We start from the raw sequence: 18,582 nt of genomic DNA, 5'->3' as shown, positions 1-18,582 counted from the left end.
CCTTCCAGAGTTTCTGTTTAGATGAATGATGAGTTACCTTGGAGCTGCAGAGAGAAAGGGAACTTTCAGGACTTTCTCCCAGGCTGGCCTGTAGTTCTCAAACTTGTCTTTATCCCTCCTCTAACACAAGGCCCTTCTGATTCCCCCTGGCCCTCCATCTGTCTATATGTGTCCTAGATTTCCCTAGGCAGGGATTAGGTAATTATGCCATTCCCATCAGCATGCCCAGGGGTCTGGCAGGAGGGAAGCTGTAGGCTGGCAGCAGTGGGGTAGGCAGGAGCCAGGGGATAGTCTGCTCCCGGAGTCCCCGAGCAGCTTGCGGCTGTGCTTGGCCCTCAGTGGGCCAGCCACGTGCCTGCCTGCCCTGAATCTGGCTCTGCTCAGAGGCCAGTTCTCAAAGGAGAGAAAACACATTAGACAAGGAAGAATGACGGCCATAGTCAAGCTATCCCTCTAGGTCCAGTACAAGGGAAAGAAATAATCCCCCCTCTCTCTCCCACTTCCTATTTTCTACCCCACCTCCTCCATTGGAGGCTAAACTTGTAATTTAGATATTAAAATTGTGTTAATGAATGGAAGAACTCTGTCTATAGACTTGCCAAAAGTTAAGTGATCCAAAAAGTATTTCTATTTAGAGTATATTCAAACATCACGTGTGTGTGTGTGTGTGTGTGTGTGTGTGTGTGTGTGTGTGTTCAATGTGTACCAAACTATGTTGAATTATCCACATTTTCAAATATACATGGACATAGCAGACATTTATTTTATTTTAATATGCATGCATTTGCATATGAGTCTACACAGAAACACAATGTAAAATTAAGAACACTTGAACTGACATTGAGAAACAAGTTTCATATGAAATATTCTCAACAATCCTCAGCGTAGATGGGAGATACTTTCTTCAGTGTTGTAGTCACCAGCAAGTCACCCATGCTTCAATAAGTAATGCCTAAGCCATGTGTGTGACTGAGCTAGGGGTCACACAAAAAAGAGACAAGATAATAGAAGGACCATACTCAGGAAGAAGTCCTGCTGGTTCTCATTCTACTGGGATGAGAGAAAGTAATAGAGGATGAACATGTCTGAAATATATTCTATACACATATGAAATTGTCAATAAAATAAATAAACCCAAAGCTAATACTCAGCACAGAATATGGATATGGCTAGCTCAGAAATGACCATATTTGCAATAAAGTAAATAATCCAGTCAACTTCATTCTGTTTTTTTCCAACTTAGGGAGGAAACAGAGCAGTTTCTTAATTATAGAAATAATATAACTTTTCTATTTGGCCTTTTAGAAATCTATTTTAGCTAACTGGAAACTAAGAATAAGTTTATTGCCAACAAAATCATTTTCCTAAGTGACAAAAAATTAAAAAACACACCACATCTTTAAGATAGCTGATCAACAACTGTAAAACCACATAATGGCATTTAACTATCACCTCGAATTTAACATGAAGTTCATAATTCGTTTATAAGCTTCTATTCCATCATTCATTCTTTCCTTTCCAAAAATATATAAATGTATTCTCCTGTCAGGGAGAAAAGAAACATAAGATATTAATAGAATTATTAATATATTTAGCTAAAAGAAACATCAGGTATCTAAAGTCTAAAACATCTTACTTTGTAGGTAAGATAATGGAAGTTTAGAAAGTTTATTGAGCAGCACACTTACCTAATCCCTGCCCTGGGATCCAGGACATATGTAGACAGACTAGGAAGGAAGAGTCATGTTCTAATATTTATCTACTTATTTACTGGTAAGTTTCTACAAAATGGAACCTACTTCAATGCTTATTTTGTTTTCTTTCTAGAAATTGACAAAATACTAAAAGAGATTTGTAGTAGCTTTTTGCTGTGATTTGGCCTTAGATGACATAGTGAAAAAAAAAGAATTTTCTTACTTCACAATATGTAGACTTAGCATCAACAACTTAACTTTTTGACTTTTTGTGGTAACATGCCAATTAAACAATTTTAATTGTTTTAAACAATTTCTTCTTTTTTTCTTCAAAATTTAGCTGTTGTTTATTGTTTTTGTTTTTTCAAGACAGGGTTTTTCTGTGTAGCTCTGGCTGTCCTGGAACTCACTCTGTAGACCAGCCTGGCTTCGAACTCACTGAGATCCACCTGCCTCAGCCTCCTGAGTGCTGGAATTAAAGGCATACACCAACACAAGTGTGTACCATCACACTTAGCTATTGTTTATTAAAATTGCCTTTGATTCACATTTAGTAAGCCATTAGTTTACATATAGACACACCCAAACTGTGTATTATGACAGTCAGGATGGGGGCTTTTCATTATAATCATCTGTTTCCCTTGGTCCGCTGTGCCTACCCATAACATTGCTCAGAATTTCTTTTGCTTTGTATTGTTGCTGTAATTTATTTTAGCAATTTTAGAAAAACAAAGTAGACTTTTCAAGCTTAATTAATTTAATCAAGGTTATTCTCCCTGTAAGTCATCCAAAATTGTCATATCAATACCCTAACTTCATCCCAGGAAGTATATTTTACTTAACTACAAATAAAGTATGAATTCACTAATCTAAGACAAATATATAAAAGAAAATAAACTCATAATCTGTTTTGTCTATATACTAGTCAACATGTGAATAAGAAAAGACCCCAAGTATCTCTGTCAAATACTGTGTATAATATTTGATCTGCATGCCTCACACTGCTACTAACAATGTATAAAAAGGCTGTGCCTATTAGACCGTCTATAGTCCGTCATCAGTGTATACTCCAGTATTGGTCTCTGTATCCCCTGCAATGGGTTTACTTCCTAGCTCAGAGATATTTCTTAATAACAACTTAAAAAACAGAATCAAAATCTAGTATTATTACACATTTTTGAGGTAATGATATACTGTTGTACATCATTGTAGGCCAGATTAGAGCAAAAAGCTACAACAAGTTTCCTTTCATCTGTAAATCAATTTCTATAAAGTAAGCAAAATTCAAATGTCCTATTTCCTAAATTCAGAAAGTTTGCTTTTGGATATGTCTATTTAAAAGTACTGACTAGTTAGAAACAGCAAATTCCAGTGTTTGGGTCCTGTACAGTCCTAAATTTTGAGGCTGGTTCTAATCGCCAATACCATATAAATTTAAAGGACCTGCCCTTCCCTTGTTCTCAGTGACCTCAGCTATTTTCAGCCTATTGTCAATAACAACAATAAAAGGAAAAGCAGAGAGGTAGTTCTCTCATGTCTAAACCTGATCAAAATAATCTTCTGGCATTATTATCAGTTTTAATCATCACATCCACTCTCTGGCCTAGCTGAGATAGAGATGTTAATCAACTTGTTTAGAACTACATATCCAGTGAACTTCAGATCTAAGTCCTGTCTGATTCGACACTCTTAAACTAAAAGAACTCTGTGAACTCCCTATGTTTGAAGCAGTCACCATTTGAACTCCTCAGACATGTATCAGAGACAAGTTAACATTAATATATGGAAAGATAAATGAATAATAACAAATGGTGGCAATCATTTCTTACTAAATATGTGCTAAGTACTTTGTATATAGAATCTCAATTAATTTATCGACATAACCCATGAAGATGGTACAGTTAGCATTTCCATAATCTCTATAAGCAAGGGGAATGTGAAGCTGTGAGGTTAGCCGGTTGAACAAAGCCGGTTGCTCATCCAGTAAATTGCCTAGCTGAGGTACTATTATTTAACTTCAAATGTTATGATGTAACCACTACACCACACTATCCTTCAATCACACAGGCTGAAGGAGCTAAGTTTGAACATTTGACACTTCTATGCTGATATATTTTATTTTTATATCTCTGATTTTCTAGTAAAACATTTTTCTTATATCATAAATTGTGCAAAATGAAATCATGAAATGGATGCAACCACTAAGAAAGGGAGGGTGCTTTCAAGCAGCAATAAATTAACCTAGGATCTTCCCATCATCTTCATAGCCTACACAGTCCACATCCCATAAAAAGTTCATGTTTTGTCAAGACAGAGAATCTCCCTCTCGAAGATTCTGTTGTGGATGTGGTAATTGGTCAGACTGGGATGTAGCATGACCAAAGGTAACTTTTGACTTGTCAAACAGCAACTTTGTTTCAGGCTCCACCATTAACAAGCAATGAAAACTTGATCAGATCATTTTTCCTTAGTTGCCTTATCTGTAAAATGAGAGCAATGAGTGATTGCTTTTGGGAGATGAATTTAGGATCAAATGAATAAATATATACAAATAACTTAAAACCTGACATTACATGATAAGCATCTCATATCTGAGACATGTTGTTGTCTCCTTGGAGTAATGACAAAGTAAAGAGACTCTTAGTAACTGCCAAATGACATATCATTCAGTATTGCAACCTAGATTCTTTAGCTTAGTTTCATGAATTATAGTATTTTATTGTTTAATGATAGCCAGTTGTAACATCATAGTAAAAATATTTTAAATATAAAAAAATCTGGAGATGTGTGTTTAAATATTAAGTCGACACACTACTATTTGTTACACTGACATTTGTAGAAAAAGGGAGGAGATAATATATCAATGTTTGTGATAAATGTACCAAATATTTGCTTCTGCTTGTATAAAAGACCTCTGGTAACTATTAACTAAATGTATTTGAAACAATTGTGTCTATGTGGAGACCAGGAACAGCAAACCAAAGATAGGTCAGAAAATGACTTTCCTTTGTACATTTTGTTTCAGCAATATTTAAACTCAAGTCTTTCCTTTGTTAACCAACTTTATTTATATTCATAATCATCATTAGGTCTTTTTAATTTGCATTTTATCCATTTAAGAGGGACCCTTGGGAAAATATTATCAAGAGAAGACTAAAAAAAATCTGATGATATTAAAAGGCAATTGCCAAAAAACATGCTTCATATTTTTTCAAAAGTTGGCAAGCTCACTTAAATTGAGGATACTAGTCCATCCTTCCATGGCCCAACCTCTGTGGCTGAACTAATACCTTAACTGCAAATTTTATAGTTTACTGTATGAGTGATGGAGATGCTTAGCTACTAAATTGTGACCATTCAGGTCTTCTGGAAAGACTACCTGAGAGAAGAAATGTGTAAACCATCTGCTCTGGCTGAAATCACTTTGCTAGCTGCTCACCAAACATAAATGCAAAGACAGAATGAAAACTTCAAAGAGTAACACAGCCAAGAAAAACACAATGTGTAATAAAACCCAAAGCTTTATTGCTACTTAAAAAAAGGAGATAAAACAGTCATTTCTTTTAAACAATTACTTCCTTTTACCTGAAAATGTTTCCAGAAGAATGGACATTATTTAAAGAATGAATTTTTTCCAAGCATGGTACAAGACTAAATTTGTATCCAATTATAAAATCTCTCTCTCTTCACAATTTTACAGTCTTTATTCATATGTACTACACTCTTCAAAGGCATAAACAATAATTAAACTCTGGTGCACCTTAAAGGGAAAAAAATCTAAAGCCATTAAGTTGCATAGCTATTCAAATTATTGCTCTTTTTTACAAAACCACCACAAGCCATCAAGAACTGGTTTTCTTCTTTCCTCTCACTCCAAACTTATAGGCTACTTTCCCAATGAAGCTTTAAGGAGTTGCAGATATATCTATGGGACCCAAACTCTTAAATAAAAAGAAGGGATAAATAAGTTAAATAAATAGTATCTAATAAATAATGCAGATAGAAATTATTATCTACCAACATAAATGCTAGGCAAGTAACACTAAATTCTCAAAATAAAATAAGAGGATGACTCTATAAATATTTCTCTTTGCCTATTCAAGGTGTGTCGGGGAGGGAGTACTGTGGTGGTGTAGTTTAAGATCTCTACAAAATTTTAAAAATATTTATAAGCCAAGGGTGCAAAGTAAAGTAGAGTAAGTGCTGCAGTAAGATGGACACAAAACAACTTATAGTATGAAAAAATAAACAAAAGCAATACAGAAGAAAGAAACAAATAGTTTGATAGATAAAATGGCATATTCGTCTGTCATTAATATTGTTCAAATTTATTCCTATAGTTGTACCCTGACTCACTATCAAATAAGCTATTTATATTCTTGAGTTGGGCCTAAATAATTATTCTGGAAGATGGATCAGGATAGTAAAATTTCTCAGAGTGAATTTTCCTAGAAAAGAGAAACTTGGCAGAGCCAGTGTGGATACAAAGAAAAGAGATGTCACATAAAGAAAAATAAACTTTCTCCAGATTGATCAAAACCTGTGTTGAAGATACAAACTGGTAAAAGCATTCACTCTCCCTGAATCTTGATTCTCAATTCTAAGTCACTTCTCTTGAAATGTTTGCTATAATATATAGTAACATTATATCTTGGGAATGAGGACAAGGTAATAGTCAGTGGGGGATGTAAAGTGAGGAGTTACATTTATGTTGTGAGAATTTAAGCTTGATTAGTGATTGTGGTTCTGGAATATATGATACTGGAGTGTACGGAACTCTATGGTTTTAATCACTTTTCTTTAAACAGTGAAAATCATCATGTTTAAGAAAAATCCATGTTTTTCCAATGGCTAGGTGTTAGGCAGAGTCCCTTAATTTTTGCTAGCTGGTATGGCTATTTTATTACTCTACAATGTGAACTTGGCTGTGTTCTGATTCCAACAGAAACACCTGGACACTGGCAGAATTCCCACAGCCCTTTAGTCATTGAAGCTAAGAAATGAACTAGCTGATGTTTCTGTATCCCATTGACCACAGAAGTCAGAGATTTCTTGCTCAACTCCTAGTACTAAGACAGTTGTTTTTTTTTTAATAGTATCAAGAGTAAAGTTTGTAGAAACAGAAGAGGGGGAGTAGATGAGGGAAGTAGAAGTGGATGGGGAGGAACTGGGAGGAGTAGAGGGAGGAGAAACTTCAGTTGAGATGAAAAATAAAATAAATAAACAAAAGTTAAATTCAAAATAAAAGAAAAAGAAGAAGAAAAGAAAATAATAAAGTTTGTGTGAGGCTTCTATCATGGTTCTGAAACCACTAAAAATGATGTGCATACCTTTCAGCACAGCGATAAATAGAACTAATCTCTTAAAGAACATACTTGGCTATTTACAGTAGTCAAGTTGTTGTATTAGGCTCTGGAAGTTATGTTTAGATAGATATAAAGAGCTGTCAAATTCACACAAATTTTGTGTTCTGTGGGCCAACTGGCATGTACCTGATGCCACCTTCCAGTTCCATTTTATCATTCCATTCATGCAATTTTCTTTTATTGCTTTTTAGCTTTAAGAAATTTCTAAGAAATGAAATGTATGTGTTGACTTAGAACAGTTGCTTTATGTTTATCAGAAAGCAACAAACATTGAAGATGGAAAGTCACTTGGCACAGCATCCAATGAGTCTTTGGCACCATTGGATCAGGGCCTTGGTTTTCTGTTCTATTGCCATGTGAACATAAACCATCAAATATTTTCACTTGAGGATTCCAAATACAAGAATCAGTACAATGTGAGAGGTTAATGAGAAGGAAGTTGGTAGGAACAGGAGGTTCTGAATGGACTAGGGCCATTATGTTTTATGTATATCCAAAGGGTTCTTTAAAATTCTTTGAGGGTTTAACTCAGCCACTAGAAACATGGAACATATCTCTACCTCATATGCTGGTGCTTATCTTACAGGCCTAATCAGTGAAGATTGTATTGAGCTGAGTTCCAATACCATGGTGGGGGTAGGAATCATAGGTCATGTCTACAGGAACATCATAGCGGGGAGTGCCAGCCTGAAAGGGAGTTGAATGCACATGCCCTGAACTTAGATTTGCAGAGGTATAATGTGGCATGAAGCTGTAGGATTTTTCCAACTCAGGGGAGCCATCTTGCTTCAAGGAGAAGTTGCCACTAATGCTCAGGGGTGGTGTGAGTGGACCCTCATAAGGGGGGGTACTGCAATCAGGTGGATGGCTCCCAAAAGAAGAGTCTCCCAAACTCTTAAGTGGTTGAGGCTTGAGATGGAGAAGATGTGTTTCCATATGGCCGTAAGGAGGGCTGGGGAGCCCTGGAGACTGGTAGTTGAAGCTGTGGACAGAGACAGTAGAGTCACAAATTGGAGATTTTTCCTCACGCTTCTCCAGGAGGGCAGACTGAGGTCCTAGTTGGAGGCATCCAGCCACCAGATTGCTTGTGGGCTGAGAGAGCCCTTTACAGAGCATCTCTATAAATCCCTTCCCTTCAAGTGTCTGACCAGTCTCCAGGACTTCAGACAAGGCCCAGATGTAGTTCCTTGCCAGTCGAAGAGTCTCTATCTTGGAAAGTTTTTGGGTTTTAGAGTAACATGGCATGACCCTCCTAAGGTTATCCAAGGCATCATTCAGGCCATGCATCCGGGTCCGTTCTCTAGCATTGGCCTTGACTCTTCGAGCCCTGAACCTCTCCAGGCGAGCTTTGGTCATTTTCTTTTTCTTGGGACCTCTCCTTTTAGGTTTCTCTCCATCTTCTTCCTCTTCTTCCTCTTCTTCAATACTGTCATGCTCTTCAGCTAAGGTTCCAAGCATCCCATAAGAGCCTGATCTTCTCTCTTGCTCCTTCATCTCATTTTGAGAGCCTAGACCTTTGTCCATCCAGGATTGTGTGTTGACCAACTCCACCATATCCTTGGATTTCATGTACATTTTTGCCATTTATAGATTCTGGAAAAGGGAAATATAAAAAGTTAAACCCCCAAATACCTGATGGAAATGTAAACTGAGATCGGCATGATGGCACATGCCTATGATCCTAGCCCTTGGGAGGTGGAGGTAGGAAGATCAGGAGTTCAAAGTCATATTTAACAGCATAGAAAGTTCAAGGCCAACCTGAGCTACATGAGACCCTGTCAAAAGATGCATAAACTTTGTTTTTATTTCATGGTTATAGAACACATTGTGTTGGGATCTAAATATTTCATAATTTCTTTGCCCATTTGCCATTTTAAATTAAGCCAAGGTTCAAAGAATTGCCCTAGACATACATCTCTTTACAGCACACTGCAAGAAAAACTAGCATAAAAGAAAAAACTGAATACTCATTGGGGTGCTAGAGTCTGATTTTCTATTCTCATATTATTTATCTTATGGGCATTTTACATAAAATAACACAAGTAAAATTTCAAGCACATATTCTTTCTTTTGTAAATTTATTTTTTTTATTTTATTTATTTTATTTTACAATACTATTCAGTTCTACATAACAGCCACAGATTTCCTTGTTCTCCCCCTTCCTGTCCCCCTCCCCTTCCCCCAGCCCACCCCCCTTTCCCACCACCTCCAGATCAAGGCCACCCCCGAGGACTGAGATCGACCTGATAGACTCAGTCCAGGCAGGTCCAGTCCCCTCTTTCCAGATTGAGCCAAGCATCCCTGTATAAGTCCCAGGTTCTTTTGTAAATTTATAACATAAAGGGAAATAGGTGAACATATAAATTATTGCCCTAATTAAAAAACAAAGGACAGCTAAAGCAATCCTGCACAATAAAAGAACGTTCAGAGGTATTACCATCCCTGATTTCAAACTGTACTACAATGATATAATAATAAAAACTGCATGATGTTGACATAAAAACAGACAGTTGATCAGTGGAATTGAATCAAAGGTCTAAATGTAAATCCACACACCTATGGACACAGCTGATTTTTCATTAAAAAAGCAAAGCCAGAAACACACAATAGAAAAAAAGAAAGTGCATGTTGAACAAATTGTGCTGCTCTAACAGGATGTCTGCTCGTAGAAGAATGCAAATAGATCCATATCTATCACCTTATACAAAACTCAAGTCCAAGTGGATCAAAGACCTCAACCTAAAACCAAATACACTGAACCTGATAGAAGAGAAAGTGGGAAAAAGCCTTGAATGCATAGGCACAGGAGATGACTTCTTGAACAGAACACTGATAACACAGACATTAATTTCAATAATTAACAAATGGGACTTCATGAAACTGAAAAGCTTCTGTAAGACAAAGGACACCATTGATAGGTCAAAACGGAAGCCTTCAGAATGGAAAAAGATTTTCACCAATTTGATATCCAACAGAAGGCCAGTATCCAAAATATATAAAGAACTCAAGAAACTAGACATCAGCAAACTAAATAATCCCATTAAAAATGAGGTACAGATATAAATAGAGAATTCTCAATAGAAGAACCTGAAATGGCTAAGAAACACTTAAAGAAATGCAAATGCAAATCAAAATGACTTTGAGACTCCATCTTACATCTGTCAGATTGGTTAAGAGCAATAACACAAGTGACAGCTCATACTGGAGTGGATGTGAAGCAAGAAGAACACCCCTCCATTGCTGATGGAAGTGCAAACTTATATAGCCACTATGTAAATTAATATGGCAGTTCCTCAGAATATTGGAAATTGATCTACCTCAAGACCCACCTATACCATACCACTCTTTGGCATAAACCCAAAGGACATTTCATCCTATCACAAGGACACTTGCTCAACTGTGCTTATAATAGCTGTATTAATAATAACCAGAAATTGTAAACAACCTAAATGTCCATCAAGTGAAGAATAGATAAAGAAAATGTGATATATTTACACAATGGAGTATTACTCAGCTGTTAAAACACATGACATCATGAAATTTTCAGGCAAATAGACAGAACTAGAAAAAAAATATCTTGAGTGAGGTAACCCAGACCCAGAAAGACAAACATGATATGTACTCACTTATAAGCAGATATTAGCTATTAAGGATAATCACACTATAGTCCACAAATCCAAAAAGCCTAATTAACAGGAGGGCTCAAGGGGAGAAGGGGATACAGGGGTCTCTCTGGAAAGAGGAAATAGGATAGACTTCATTGATGGATGGAAACAGGAGGAATCAGGCAGGATGTGGGGTAAGGACGAAGGGAGAAAGTACTGGGAGAGACTGAAATTGGGGCCATGGGGGAGCCTTGTGGAAACCTAATACAGTGGAAACTCCCTGGAATCTCTGAGGGAGACCCTAGCAAAGACTTTTGTTAATGGGGATATGGACCCTGAACCGACCATCTTCTGTAACCAGCAAGGCTTGGTTACAGTGGTGGAACTTGGACATTAACTCCACCACAAAACCTCCAACCTACAATTTGTTTTGCCTACAAGATGAGCTGGGTCAGTGGTGGTGCAGAAATTGTAGGAGTGGCCATTTAATGACTGGTCCAACTAGAGGCCCATGCCACAAGAGGTAGGCCACACTGGACACTGCCTGAATAACCGGGAACCAGAGACTAGATAGCCCAGAGACCTAAGAACCAAACACAACTAGAAAAAAAAAGTCAATGAAATGATTCCTAGTAACATTCTGCTATATTCACAGATCGGTGCCTAACCAAACATCAGGCTTCATTCATACAGCAAATGATGAGAACAGATGCAGAGACTCACAGCCAAACTTTAGGCAGAGCCTGTTAAATGCCACAGAAGAGGGGGAAGAAGGATTATAGGCATCAGAGTGTCCTAGGACAGTAGGAGAACATGACCCACAGAATCAACTAATTAGGGCTCATAGGGGCTCACAGAGACTGAAGCAACCATCACAGAGCCTGTATGGGTCTGAGCTAGGTTCTCTGCAAATATGTTATGGCTGTGTGTTGTGGTGCTGTTGTGAGACTCCTAGCAGTAAGACTGGAAGGTATGCCTGCTCTTGGGACCCTTTACTTCCTACTGGATTGTCTTGCCCAGACTTGATATAAGTGTTTGTGCCTAGTATTATTGTAACTTATTGTCACCCACAATAAAATGTATGTTGAACAGTTAAGCAAGTGAACTGTTCTGAGTTTCTACCATAAAATAGATGAAAAGCTATAGCAAGATCATCAAGATTACCTTCCTGTGTTCTCTTGAGATGTTTCACAAGCATCTAACTTGTACAATCCTGTGATCCCCACTGACTTTGCCAACAGGTGACTTCAAGCACCTCCTATGAAACAACAACACCATAGCTGGCCTGCTTCATGTCCAGAAGAGCATTGCATTTCTTCATAAGCACCCTGTGTTCTCTCAGGGGTATGGAATGTTATATATTCTAGTGACACGGTGTCTTGAAAGGGCCATGAAGAAAAGCTGCCACTTGTCATCTATCAAATATGCCCACATACTAACAACTCTTTCCTTTGCACATGCATCTTACACCATCAGAAAAGACTCTGGCAACAGATAGAAGCAAAAGTCAGTGATCTACCAAACCTATTCAAGATTGTTTTAATGAAACAGTCAGAAAACGCTTTATTAAAAATGAAAAATGGAACAAATATAAAACAAAAGAGAATATAGTGACTGTGAACATACCATGGGCTATTTTTGGTAAACAAAGTAAAAGCCTAAGCACTTCAGTTCACTTGCTTAACAGATACTGTTTGATATGGTTTATATGCAAATTTGATTTAGTTAAACATCTTGTATTCAATATTACAAGAGTTTGAATTGTTTTCAGATCATTTGAGTCATTTCTAGGTATACAGTTTACCAGATAAAAGAATCTGAAAACACCCCTCTAGGACATCCCAGTTTACTAGTTAGTCCTTGAAACATTAAACTCTCCATCACCTTTCATTATGAGAAAGGGAAAAACATGATAACATGCCTTTTGATCCTTGAAGCTGGAGTCTCCAGTCAATGAATTCAGGGATTAGTACATGGAGTTTACAAAAATATAAATATATGATTTGAATTGTTTCTGGTAATTGGAGCTTGTTTTCATTGTAACCTCATTTACCTCCTATAAATAATTAATGCTACTGCATTGCGAAAACAGCCTAGGTTTCATATTAATCAGCAAGGAAATCATGTCAGCTTGACTTACTCACTTAATAAGGCTTCCTGGGTAAGCAGCTTTATTGAAAACACACATTGGAACCTATTGGTCAACTGGCTGCCCAGGCCAAGTCAGAAAATCCCACTTTTAATATGGATGATGGAGCTTGTGTGCTGAGCTGCACTTCTAACTCAGGCAAATATCCAGAGGGCGGGGGAAGGACCTAATTAACTTTCCGTTAAAGTAACACAGATCTTCCAAAGGCAGGTGCATGCTGAGACCAAAAAGGGCAGGGTGGGTTTGGGAAACCTAATGATCTCTGTGTAATTACAATAGCATTTGTGTAGCATTCTAAAGTTTGCAGCACATTTGCACTCATTAACCTATATATTCCATAGAGCACACTGTTGCGGGTGATGAGTAAAGCCCTGTTCACTTTATAGTTAACAGTATTATGGGGCCAGTCTTTTAAATGATGGACATGTAAAGACATAGTGTAACAGGACTTAAAAAAACATTTCTGATCTCAAATCCTAGACTTTACAGTCCTTTTCCTCATTTTTTTTCTTCCATCATAACTAAAGAAAAAAGCCATTTTTACTTTGGCAAATGTAGATCAGTAGAGCTAAGTCAACAGGCATGACCATTATCCAATGAAGGCTGGCTTAAATGTTCTCTGAGGCAGCTTTTAACTCTCACATTCCTGGATTCATTCCTCTCCCAAAGGCTTTCTTTGATGCTTTTGACTACTCATTCTACCCCTCTTCTCTCCTGTACCTTTTTCCTTTTTTCCCATCTTTATTAGCATCTTTACACCGTGTCATGTGCATGGAGAGGACAGCTACCTGTCCCACTGGGATCCGAGTACTGCTCTCACGTCTGTATTTGGCTTTCCTCACTATCAGCTCCCTGTGTCTCCTAACGCTTGCTTGATCTTGATAGATGTGTCAGTAGGCACCCTACCAGGAATTAGATTTGAAAAATAAAATTGATCAAGCTTTGTCTTTAACATATTTGGTGATTTTAGGAAGCTGTTTATAATCATACTGTTGGTATGTGAAACAAAACAAAGCAGTGAAATTTCACCTCTCTTTTTTTTCCCAACTATGAGAAGAACAGGGGTAGTTCTGGTTCAGTTTCCTCTGTTCCCATATGTACTGGTCCAGTAGCTCTAAGATAATTCTGTGGGTATATAAATGTGGCTTCAAGGATGACTAGAAAAGTATGGATGGAACTCTAGCCCAATAGTTTCAATTCCTGATTTCTAATCCCAGTTTTATTTACTACATTCATCTTGATAATATAAAGATAAGATATATTTTATATTCTTCTCATAAGACAAAGTCATGGCAAAGGTTTGTAAAACAATATCCATGTATTTATTTTTGAACATTTAAAAGTCTAACCCATTCTTTCATTTGTTTTCTTCATGCAAAATTAAATTTTCCCACAGATGAATAAATAAAATACACTGTATCTGTTAGTGCATTATCTGAATGCACCTCACCTGATTGGTACAAAAGTAAGTCTGAAAACTACCCAATAGTCTGCCCTTCTCAGTTGGATTAAAGAGCACAGACTCTGGAGTCAGATTGGGCCTAAATTTCAATTTTACTACTTAATAGATCTGTGACTAGGACTTTTATCTGCCTTAATGTTCTCCTCCTTAAGTGGGAATAATAATAGACCTAACTCACAGGTTATTCTCAGCATAAAATGATTTGATGTATTTAAATAATTGTTCCAGGTGTCACAAATTCAGCAGAAGTGTGAGATATGACTACTCCTAAACATCATGAGTCACAGTGACAATAGTCGGGACATATAATTATAATCTATGTTTAATGTTAATTTCATGACCATAAAAGTCAGTAGTCTATTTCAGTTTTTGTTTAAAAGTGTTTGAAAAATTAGTACTTTACCTGTGTGCTAATGAAGCTAACTATCAAAGGTCCTGTGGAACTAAAAGGGATGAATGAATATACCAAACTCTATCAAATGCATCTACATTCAGACATGAAATTAGCTTCCAAATTTCCATTCTGTTTGTATTTGTGGAGATGAGAGAAGGAAGGTGAAAGAGAAAAGATTCTCTCTCATGAAGACATTTGACTTGACATTCATTCTTAGTTACATTTTCATAAAGTTTCTGGTGGAATGCACATACACTCATCTATTCAGACCTTTTTATCTTTGGTTTACAATATGAAGGATGCAACTTCTCCACAAGCTCCAGGGGAAAGGTGAAGTATCTTACAAACAGAAGTAAAAGCCAGAACTCTCCAAAGATGAAATGTACTTTCTAATTTTCTACCTTTAATACTCTCAAAGCATCACAAGATTGACAGAGACAAATGACTCAGTTTCAGATCTGGGTGTTAAAAATGTGTGATGCACTCCTGATTTTTTTTTAGGAATAAAACTTAAGTGGACTCTCTTCAGAGCAAGGAACTAAACCCAATGTGGCCTTTATCCTGTTAACATGCCATCTCAGAAGTATTCTGAAAGAAACATGAAAGTAAGATGTTTTCTTGTCACTGAAGTATGAGATGAACATAGAAAAATGGTCTTAATATTTTGTATATATTGTATGGATGTGAAAAGATATGGTACTACCTTATAGAACATAGGGATAAATCATGTCAAGTTTCTCTGAATTTCTAGAAGAGAAGTTAGTTTTCAAAATATACAGGAAATAGATGCCAATGTGAATACTAGTTTTTGAATACAGAATTCTATCCTTCAACTTGTGCAAATATATTCTGATCTTATAAAGTCCATTTTAGTACTTGGTATTGGTATTTGGATTTCCCCCATAAACTTGCATAGTGTTACAGGATCTTCCTATTTATTTCCTTCAATAAAACTTCAATTTTGAGTTATTTTCTCTATTTAAAAATTTTACTCTCTTTTTTTCCACTTTGAACCTCTTTTTAAAAAAAGTATTTGCCACAGACAATTTTAACTGCACACTGTCTTGGCTAATGAGACCACAGGTATTGTGCACTTCTACTATGCGAAGCTGTCGTGGAATTTTTCCTATATCTTTACTAATCTTCATTTACTTTGGAGAAGTTCCAAGTAAAGGGTGAGTATAAAATATTTACCTGTGTGTTTGTGGCAGGTTGGCCAGTGTCTTTCCCTTGGAAAAAAAAAATGGTACTTGATTGCCTCTTGATTCTGTGACTCTAAATACAACAGGCAGAAACTATGCAGGCTAATTTCTAGAGAATCTAAGGACCACATAAACCGAATGTTTTGCTCATAGCTACAGAGCCTGCAATGAAGAAACAAACAAAACACAAACCAAGGTGTTCACAAATGGCACTGCATGGAAACAATGAGTAGGCTGGAAGGTTCTTCATAGCCAAGCTATCTACAACTACAATTACCCATTGACTAGTAACTATGCATGTGCTCACTCTCTCTTACACACACACACACACCACATACACAGAAAGAAGGGGAACAAGGCCATACTGTACTTCATTCAGTCCCACAGCCTCAGACCATAATAGTGAGCTTCCTTAGCAGTATTTAAACAATTATCCCTCCATGTTCTTCACTATGTTAGAAACTAAGGTGGAGTCATTTGCATTTGTTATTATTTCTTGAATATATTTTTGGTGGGAAAGTAATGAGTATATGGCAGAAGAGGAAAGATACACTTGGACAATCATTTTCTTCTAATTTACAGTCTCAAATAGCTGGGGGGAAATACATTTCCCACTCCATTCAAACCATTCAAGAACTTTTGGCAAAGCAAATGGGGACAGTGATGAGAATCTTTGCCTATGATCTCTCAAGATCTCCCTCTACTTAATTGATTTACATTCCTCTTCCTCTCCCTGCACTCTTTGCCTAGACCTGGAGGTTTGTTGGCAGAGCACTGAATTGGGCCAGTTCTTCAAACTGCTTGCTAAACCACTTTAGGAAAATAGCTAAACTTTTGCAGCTTTTTAAAAGCATTAGCAAGATGGAAGGTTGGGCTTCATGGTGACAGAGGAGTTGTCAGCAACCTCTTCTCTTCCGAATCTGTGGGAGCTTCACACAGAAACTTTAGTACCCGCACCCCACCCATGGCTCACCTTAGGCAGTGGAGTTCCAAGATTAAACTCTAACCTGTGTTCTGGAGGACAGTCAGAGCAGCCAAGTCCACCCTAACCAGGCAGATCGTGGGAAGCAGGGGATGCTTTCAGCCATCCATGTAAGCCGGTAGCTACCTCCTAGTGCCTGCTGCTAGTCTGGGTACCCTGGCTGTTACTTAGTCTATCCACTCCTTCCTGAAGTTCTGATGTACCACCAGGACGCCGTCAGGCTGGTGCCTCCACTAAAGCTGTTTTCCTAAGTGTCTTCAGTACCTCCTTTCCCGGGTTAGCTCCCTTGAGTAGCTCTTTCAGGACCACAGTCTCTGGGCAGCTCCTGTGATCTGACTGGAGCTTCTGACTTGCAGCAGTTTTGATGGCTCTGGCAGCTGACCAGGGCGGGGTGATGTTGCCCACAGGCTAGCCCCTCCCCTCCCTAGCCTAAAGACCCACCTCCTTCCCAAGGCTCCTCTGACGAGGTCCAGCTTTGCCACTGCGTGTTTGTTTTTTTGTTTAAATCAGGAAGGGACTGGAGGAGGAGAGCTGCTGAAGTTAAGGGGTGAAAACCAAGAGAACTGAAAAGGCTTGTGGTTAGAAAGGTACAAGGCTCTGTTCAGCCGAAAAGGCTGAACAGAATGGGGTCAGAAAACTGGAGACAGACTTGGAGAGAAAGCTGGAAGGGTGGGTGAGGCTGCTGGCCCAAACCTAAAAAGAATCAAAACATGAGAAAACTGCACAGCAAGGACACAATGCTAGTGAGCGTACTATCTTGCAAGGGAGATTGTTGGTTTTTTTGCTGTTTTCTCAGAGAATTTTGTTTTTTGCTTTTTGGATGAATTATTTTGCTTTTTGTTTGTTTGTTTTGTTTTGTTTTGGTGGTGGTGGTAACAGCATTTGAATCTGGTGTCTTGTAGATGCTAACTAAGCAAGCACTTTACCACTAAGCTACATCCCCTGCTTTTTTTTTTTTTCAGAGTTTTAAGTGTAAAAAGAGGAAGTCTCTGTCTCCCTTTTCACCATAACAAACATATTCCTGTTATAACTATATTTGATGTCATGTGACATTTATGAAAACAAAAGCAAATGTGCAAACTCTTGGAGTTCTGACTCCGAAAGATAGTTTTATTACCCATGTAATTAAAGATTATCTTGTTTGAAATAGTTAATATTTAGAACTCTGACATAGGTATTTTGTGACTCTTGGCCTCCATAGAAAACTAGAGAATAGAACACCCCCCCCCCTCCCCAAGTTTTTATAGGCAACCAATAATTTTCAGCAAATCTTTAAGGTCTCAATAATCTTTTTGTTTCCTTATCCAGGAACTATCTACTCAGCAAAATAAAGTTTGCTTTTGGAGGAATTAAGCAATGCATGATAGATATGGTAAATTTCTGGAAAACATCAGAATTTATTCTTCAGTCAGATGACGGTTATGTATGAGACAGTTTGCATCTAGATAGGGCAGCTTAATAATTTCTAGATGAGTGCTTATTAGATGGGTTGATCCCCTGATTTGTGTCTTTAAAGCCACATCCCTGGATATTAAAAAGTTGTTGTTGGATGTGGCACCCTGCCTGTGAGATTTACTGTGGGAGGGAGGAGTGGAATATTAGCAGAAAGGTGAACATATTGAGACAAAGATGAGGGTGGAGATGGGACATTGTTCCCAGACCCCTTGTTTCTTCTGACAGATGTAAGGAATTGAACATAAGAGGATTAGCTCACAAAATGCATTCAAT

At 37.6% G+C, this 18,582-nt stretch overlaps 1 protein-coding gene across 1 annotated transcript; it reads right to left on the bottom strand.

The window, feature by feature from the left end:
* Positions 1-5,197: 5,197 nt before the first annotated feature.
* Positions 5,198-17,190, bottom strand: Neurod4 (neuronal differentiation 4). The gene is made up of 2 exons (XM_028857878.2): positions 16,846-17,190; positions 5,198-8,653 (listed from the first exon to the last, which is right to left on the bottom strand). Exon 2 carries the CDS (start codon positions 8,642-8,644, stop codon positions 7,649-7,651), a length of 996 nt encoding a protein of 331 aa, XP_028713711.1. The 5' UTR covers positions 8,645-8,653; positions 16,846-17,190; the 3' UTR covers positions 5,198-7,648.
* Positions 17,191-18,582: the final 1,392 nt, after the last annotated feature.

Source organism: Peromyscus leucopus, chromosome 18, assembly GCF_004664715.2.
Source record: "Peromyscus leucopus breed LL Stock chromosome 18, UCI_PerLeu_2.1, whole genome shotgun sequence".
Taxonomy (NCBI): Eukaryota; Metazoa; Chordata; class Mammalia; order Rodentia; family Cricetidae; genus Peromyscus; species Peromyscus leucopus.
This window is presented reverse-complemented; position numbering and strand designations above follow the sequence as displayed.